The 7,745-nt window shown below is 34.9% G+C and overlaps 1 protein-coding gene across 1 annotated transcript; it reads left to right on the top strand.

The window, feature by feature from the left end:
• The first annotated feature begins 462 nt into the window (after positions 1-462).
• On the top strand, positions 463-4,572 carry LOC118737974 (probable cytochrome P450 12e1, mitochondrial). The gene is made up of 6 exons (XM_036468818.1): positions 463-701; positions 798-897; positions 2,548-2,794; positions 2,864-2,980; positions 3,081-3,531; positions 3,611-4,572. Exons 1-6 carry the CDS (start codon positions 591-593, stop codon positions 4,196-4,198), a joined length of 1,614 nt encoding a protein of 537 aa, XP_036324711.1. The 5' UTR covers positions 463-590; the 3' UTR covers positions 4,199-4,572.
• The last annotated feature ends 3,173 nt before the right edge of the window (positions 4,573-7,745 follow it).

Genomic DNA, 7,745 nt, shown 5'->3' with positions numbered 1-7,745 from the left:
TTTGTGAAGTATTTTGCGGAGTAAAAATGCCGAGCACATTGCAAAATTATAGAAAAATATCCGTCAAATAAAGATGATGTTTCAGGTCTAATAAATAAAGAATCATTGTGGAAAAAAATTGCAACATTATTATGGTCACCGTACATATAAAGCGTGATGTATGTAGTTGGTCGGCTTAGATGACGGTGAGCAAGGTTTGGAGCGGTCATGTGAGATAGGGCCTGTGCATGTCGATTCGAATGATTTCTCGAAAATCATACGTTCACACTTGCTTGGTTCTGCAGGGAAGCCTCCTATGTATCGTTAGCAAAAGCTCGTCGAGCAACTTTTGGCGGCTTTTGCGTATCTATATATGTGTGTATGTACGTATTAAAAAGCAAATATACAAGTGGGCTTGCGCTATGTACTAAATATACTAAACATATGAATATTTTATTAATTATTTTACAAAGCAACACACTCTGAGCGCAAGTGGCAATCAACTATTAGTTCATTAGGTCGAAGCATTTGGAGCTGGCATATGCGTTCGCTGTGAACGGTCTTTGTTTGGTGTTAATTATTTTCAATTAAATTTGTTTAAATTGAAGAGAATGGCAACTACAAATATGTTATCAAGACACCTAATTCTAAGTGACCAAATTAATTGGCGTTTTTTGGGCATTACAAAGGCACAGGCGTATACGACACAAGCAGCACCGAAGGTAAGTACACCAGTATATAGTGTGAATGCATACGCTGTGCTTTCAGTTTCGAAAACTTATTTTTTCTTTATCTCGATTGCTCTGTCTTCTATTAAGCCAAGTGATGCAGCTGACGGCAGCGTAGAAAATGCACGGCCATACTCAGAAGTTCCGGGACCAAGTAAACTGGAGCTAATATGGTTATTTTTGCCCGGAGGTGAGAACGCAATATCTTAATTTTATTTGAAAATAAATTTCCACATATAAATGCATTATACGAATGTAAGTACATTAGGTGTTCGCTGTGGTGTAGAGCTTAGTAGTGCGCGCTACCATTCCGCAGGCCAAGGGTTCAACCCCGGTCAAAACCAACATCAAAAATAGAAAACAAAAAAGTGTTTTTCTAAGAGCAAACCTTCGACTGTATTCTGCCATGAAAAATAGCTTCTCATAAAAATACAATCGCCGTTCGGAGTCGGCGTAAAACTGAAAAAACCCTCTCCTTTGTGTAACAACATCAAGGCGCAAGCCGCAAATCGGAGAAGAAGCTCGGCCAAACACTAACATATGTGTAAGCGGCAATCTATTATATTATTATTATTTTATGCTTTAGGGTGGTGCAAAATATTGTTTTCGCAGACAACCTCTCCCCGCCCCTAACTGAGTAATTACGAAAATGAGGAAGCCCTATTTTTGATTTTGAAATCGATTAACATATTTTTAAAAAGAATTATTTTTATTTGATCAAAAAAATTGTATTTTTAACGATTTTATATAGCAACTCTACGAGACATTGTAAGTTTTCTATTTATAGTAACTATTTAATTTAAACACTTACTTAGCCAAAACCATAGGAGATAATTCTATTTGCTTTAACCTCCTTTGAAATATTTTCAAACTAAAACTTGTTTATACCTCTGTCTTTTGACACATTTTCAATTAAATTGTTCCCACAATTCAAGCCCAATTAGAAGTTTCAAATAGATTTTCAAAACCATTTTGATATATGAATATGAGTATCAATTCATTCATTCAAATTATTATTATTATTATTATTGGAGTTTGAATTCAACTTTTAAAATAGGTGGCAACCTTTTTAAACCTCTTTCGTCTGACACCCATTTTGTGGCACATATATATGAATATATTTGAATTACCTAGCTCCTATAATTCAAGTGCAATTGATTTTTCAAACAGGTGGCAACTCTTCTTCATGTTATAATTCCTACTAGAAATAAAGCCTTTTCAAGACTTCAAAAAATTCGACATGTACAAACAAGACCTCTAAACAATTTTGCGTTTAAAACTTCAACTTCTGTGTAATTTAATTTACATAAATATGGCTTTACAAATAGGTGGTAATCCTTTTCAAATATTTTAAGATTCTTTCGTCTGACACCCATATTTTTATACAAGTTTCAAATTAATATTTCCCTTAATTCAAGTTGAATATGATTTTTTGAACAGGTGGAGGCTCTATCTACTCCATGAGTATGGAATTGAGTTTATTCATATATCTCTATACCGATTTTCAATACTCTACCCAAAATACTTTCTGAGATATGCAGTAGGTGTGATAAATTCCGTTTGTATGGTAGGTGCCACGCCCCGTTTTTAACCTAAATGACACCAATATGCAAAACTTCATAATTATCGGTTGAGTAGTTAAAGCGTGAAAGGATAACAAACTTACTTTTGCATTTATAATATGTATTAGTAAGAATACGGTTTCATTAATTAATATAAATTGAGTATAGACGTAGGTTATTATTTATTTAAGTATATTTTTTTTGAGTTGCAACGGTGTTTTAATAATATTGAGCGATATGTATGTACATTTGTATGTACATCTTTTCTTTGCTTACAGGTGAATTTTCGAAGAAACCATTTTTTACCGCCATGGCCGGCATGGAAAAGAAATACGGACCGCTTTTTCGATTTCCTGGTATATTCGATAAACCAGAAATCGTTATTGATTTAAATCCCGCAGATTATCCAATTATTTTTCGGAATGAGGGCCCGTGGCCAAACCGTCGCGTATTCGATACTTTCGTCTATCATCGTGAAAAACATCGCGGAGAGTTCTTTCAGGGTGTCGAGGGAATAATATCTACGTGAGTATGCAACATTTGCAAACAACTTTCGGTAATATGTACTTTGATTTATGTTTGAACTCTCAAAAGCTCTGGCGAGAAATGGGCGAAAATGCGTACTGCGGTAAATCCAATACTGATGCAACCGAAAAATGCCAAATTGTATTTGAATACGCTCTTAGAGATTAATAATGAGTTCTTGGAAAGGTAAGCTAGCTGTCACAAAATTTTGCTCTGCATACATATGTAGTACATATGTACAAGCTATACATTCCTTCAAGTGAATTCTAATTTTGCTACTACATAGGATTCGTCACGTCCGCGATCCTGAAACTCTTGAAGTGCCTGGTGAGTTTCTCGATGATATTAATCGCCTCGCATTCGAAGGCATCGCTGGCATAGCACTGAATACGCGACTCGGTTTGATACATAAAAATCGTGATTCTGCTGAGGGTAAGACTATCATGAAAGGTATACGCAGTTTCTTTGTGCTCTCCGAAGAGCTAGAAATTAAGCCATCTATATGGAAATATGTAAAGACACCGAAATTCTACGAAATGATGAGAACACTCGATACGCTGACAGACATTTGCAATAAATATATTAGTGAGGCGTTAGTGCGCATTGAGCGCGACAGTGAGGGCAAACTTATGTCAGAGGTGGGCAAAGAGAAGAGCGTGCTGGAGAAATTGGTGCGCGTAAATAAAAAGTTTGCAGTAGTTATGGCGTTGGATATGATATTAGCAGGCATTGATACGGTAAGTGTGCGAATAAAATTCGAAAATAAAATATGTAACACATATGTACACATATCCATATTTCATCTAATTCACACAGACCAGCTCTACTTTGACCGGTTTGCTGATATGCATTGCGAAGAATCCCGACAAACAGCAAAAACTCTTTGAAGAAATCTCGCAAATTCTGCCGCACAAAGACTCTCAACTTACCATTGAGAATATGCAAAATTTGCCATACCTGCGCGCCTGCATAAAGGAAAGCATACGTCAGTACCCCATTATCCCAGGAACTGTGCGCCGGCTGTCCAGCGATGTGGTGCTTAGCGGATATCGCATACCCGCCGGCACCGACATATCCATCGGCGCCAATTTGTTGATGCGTGACGAGCGTTACGTGCCACAACCAGATAAGTTTATACCGGAACGTTGGTTGCGCAACGACAATTCCACTCAGGCACTCGAAGGACAAATTAGCAATCCATTTATGTATGTACCGTTTGGCTTTGGACCACGCAGTTGTGTCGGAAAGCGCATCGTAAATTTAGAGTTGGAAATTACTTTAGCCCGTTTAGTGAGAAATTTCTACATTGAATTTAATTATCCGACGGAAAATGCTTTCGAAATGAAATTTATGAGTGTGCCGCAGATACCGCTAAAATTCAAATTCGCAGAGAGGAGGGAATAAGCTAAATTGCAGGGCAAGTAATGAGAATAAGAAAAAAGAGAAAGATATAATATATTTAGTACCTATGAATAATTTGTTTGTGGCTTAAGGCGGACCTCAGTAGCGTGCCTATCCAGATACGGATACCCATAAGAACTTGTGTATTTTACTCATCTGTCAAATTCACCTTTGCGGATACGCATTCTAAGGAGGTCCGCCCTTACTCCAGCATTTTTTTGTACTGAATTCGATTTCTTAATTTAAATAATTGAACGTTCCAAAATCGTATATACATACAGTTACGATTTAGAAACTCTGAGTTTTATGGATTTAGTTGTAGTATGGACTATGTATATGTTTATTAAAAACTAATAAAATTTAAATGAACCAAAATATTTTCAAAATATGGAAAAAATTACTGTACGATTTTGACTGACACTCACTGCGCATACAAGTAATAATAATAATAGACTGGAGCCAGAGGGAACTCAAACATTTTTAACCGACTTCAAAAAAAGGGAAGGTTATCAATACGTCGGAAATTTGTTTTTCTTTTTTTATGTGTGTACCGTATAACTTTGGACTACGTGAACCCATTTCAATAATTCTTTTTTCATCGGAAAGATTGTACCTCAAGGGTCGTCCCGTAATTTGGTTTAGATCCGATCATGGAATCATGAAGAAATTAACGCTACTCTTAAATTTGTATATATATGATAATTGAAGTCGGTTGTCGGTTTTTGCTTAAAAGATAAATAAAAAAGTTCTCTAAACACACAAGATGCGCTTAACTTTCTAAAGTAATAAAAATTATTAAAAAAAAAGACTTTTAATCAAAATAAATTAATGGATTCCAGGAAATTTTTACACTTTTATGTTCTCGATTTCAAGTTTCTGATTTGCGATAGAGAGTGTGATTTTTCACGATTGCCTCAATTTTTTAATATTTCAAATACCGAAAATTTTAATGAACTCTCAAGAAAAACCAAAAATTCATATAAAACGACGCACAAGAAATGGAATAGAAATTTTTTTCTCCGAAAATTTCTTAAATCAGTGGCCAAAAACGATTCTTGTGTACGGTTCAAGCAGGTCCCGACTTTCAGTTTTTACACTAATCATGCTCAAGGTAGCACCTCATACGAAAGCGAGCTTTCACACGGAAGAGAAGAACAAGTAGAATACAGTACTAGATTTCACAATAAAAAGATAAATTAAGCTGTGTGTATGTCTCGAGATCGCATAGCGAGAAACCAAATCGATAAGGCATGTTTCCCATTTTTTAGGTGTGCGCAGACTCCGAGGACCAAACAGCGACTCGAATCAGTACCTTGTTGCAGCCAAGATACGCACACGCCTCTGTGTAGCAAAAAATTTGCATTCAGCAAGGAAAGGAAATATCAACATCGAAGCGAAGCAATCACAACATACTGTTAACATTAGTTATCAGATTTCCATCTTCGTTTCTGTACCAACCAGCCCTGCGTTCAAAAAAAAAATATCACTATTGGTTTAATACCCGTTGTGTTAAAATTAAAGTTTAACGGGCCTATTCTGCTTGTTACCGAACATTTTGACAACGGAAAATTTTGTTACCAAAAAATAACACTACAAGAGTAACCGCAATTCTAAGTATTTAACTTGGTAACAATCTATTATATATAATACGCGAAGGCATTTTTTGTGCAGCCTAAAACATCTGCACCGTTCACTCGATCTTCAAACTTGGGGTGTCAAATTAAAGCGCTTGGGCTGTAGATGTGCAATAAGGTTTTATTTTTTCGAAAAGAGTTGCCACCTGTTAAGTAATTAAACTCAAGTTATTTACTAATCAATGCCCTCAGATCCGCACCGTCCGTTTGATTTTCAAAAGTGGGGTAACAAATAAAAGGGCTTAGGGTGTGGATGTTCAAAAAGGTTTTACTTTTTCGAAAAAAGTTGCCACCTGTTAAGAAATTAAGTTCAAAATAATACGCGAAGGCATTTTTGGTTCCGCATAAAAGATCTGGATCGTTCGTTCGATTTTCAAAAATGGGGTGCAAAGTTAAAACGCTTGGCCTGTAGATGTGCAATAAAGCTTTATTTTTTCGAAAGGAGTTGCCACCTGATAAAAAATTGCATTCAAATAATTTAATAACCAATGTCATCAGATCCATACCGTTCGTTCGATTTTCAAAAGTGAGGTGCCAAATCAAAGGGCTCTGGCTGTGCAATAAGGTTTAACTTTTCGAAAAGAGTTGCCACCATTTAAAAAATTAAGTTCAAATTATTTTAGAAGCAAAACCCATTATTACAAATTGGGCACAAATGGAAATAGTTTTGAAATTGTTTGTTTCTTAACTTAATTTTATGAGGGTTGCCACCTGTTAAAAAAATTAAATTAAATTTGAATTGGGGGAATTAGGTAATAGAAATATGTCTTTTTGCCAGATGGTAAAGGTTAACTAAGTACTAGTTTGTAAACATTTTGAAGAGGGTTGCCACCTGTGTGAAAAGTCTAATTTATATGAAGTCTAAAAATATGGACGTCAAGCGAATGAATCTAAAGAGATCTTTAGTGGGAACGTTTAGAATATTTTTAAAGTGTTTGAAGAGGGCTGCCACCTGTTTAAAAATTAAGTTCAAATTATTTAAATAGTTAAATCAATATTTGCTAATTGGGTACCAATCGCAGTAGTTTTGAAAATACTTTATTTCTTAACTGCGTGTAGGAGGGTTGCCATCTGTTTAAACAATCAAATTCAATTTGAATTAAGGCAATGGGGTAATTAAAATAGATATAACAATGGGTGTCAGGCGAAAGAGATTTAAGAAGATTTGCACATATTTGTAATAGAGTTCGAAAAGTCTAATTGAATTCAATCGATATAAAACAAAAAAAAATGTTACGAAACTTTAGTTTGCACATTGAGAATATATTTTATGAGTTTGAGGAAGGTTGCCACCTGTGTAAAAAGTTAAATCCAAATTATCTATTATATATAATACGCGAAGGCATATTTTGTGCAGCCTAAAAGATCTGCACCGTTCGTTCGATTTTATTTTTTCGAAAAGAGTTGCCACCTGATAAAAAATTGCATTCAAATAATTTAATAATCAATGCCATCACATCCACATCGTTTGGGCATAGGGTGTGGATGTTCAAGAAGGTTTTACTTTTTCGAAAAAAGTTGCCACCTGTTAAGAAATTAAGTTCAAATTAATTAAAATGTTAAATCAATTATTAAATATGGGTATCAATCGAAATGGTTTAATTCAATTTTAATTAAAGGAATTTGGTAAGTGAATAAGGTATCGCTATATGGGTGTCATGCAAAAGAGGTTTAAGAAGGTAGTAGGTTAAAAATATTTTGAATAGGGTTGCCACCTATATGAAATATTAACGATGGATGTCAAATGAAAGAGCTTCAAGAAATACTTAATTTGACAATTTAGAACATTTTTGATGTGTTTGAGGGTTGCCCCAGTTTAAATGGCTAAACTAAATTTACTTAATAAGTTAAATGAGTTACTAACTGATGGTTATAAATGGAAATGGGTTTAAAATCCTATATTTAAGAACTAAATT

The sequence above is a fragment of the Rhagoletis pomonella genome, unplaced genomic scaffold, assembly GCF_013731165.1.
Source record: "Rhagoletis pomonella isolate Grant_MI unplaced genomic scaffold, Rhpom_1.0 Rhpom_scaffold_00004, whole genome shotgun sequence".
NCBI classification, from domain to species: Eukaryota; Metazoa; Arthropoda; class Insecta; order Diptera; family Tephritidae; genus Rhagoletis; species Rhagoletis pomonella.
This window is presented reverse-complemented; position numbering and strand designations above follow the sequence as displayed.

What these genes read in the sequence shown, in the direction of transcription:
- LOC118737974 (XM_036468818.1), top strand. Translation starts at nt 591, where the DNA reads ATGGCAACTACAAATATGTTATCAAGACACCTAATTCTAAGTGACCAA. An exon ending in ATGGTTATTTTTGCCCGGAG is followed by an intron (nt 898 to 2,547) that starts GTGAGAACGCAA and finishes CTTTGCTTACAG; the next exon opens with GTGAATTTTCGAAGAAACCA. An exon ending in AATAATGAGTTCTTGGAAAG is followed by an intron (nt 2,981 to 3,080) that starts GTAAGCTAGCTG and finishes GCTACTACATAG; the next exon opens with GATTCGTCACGTCCGCGATC.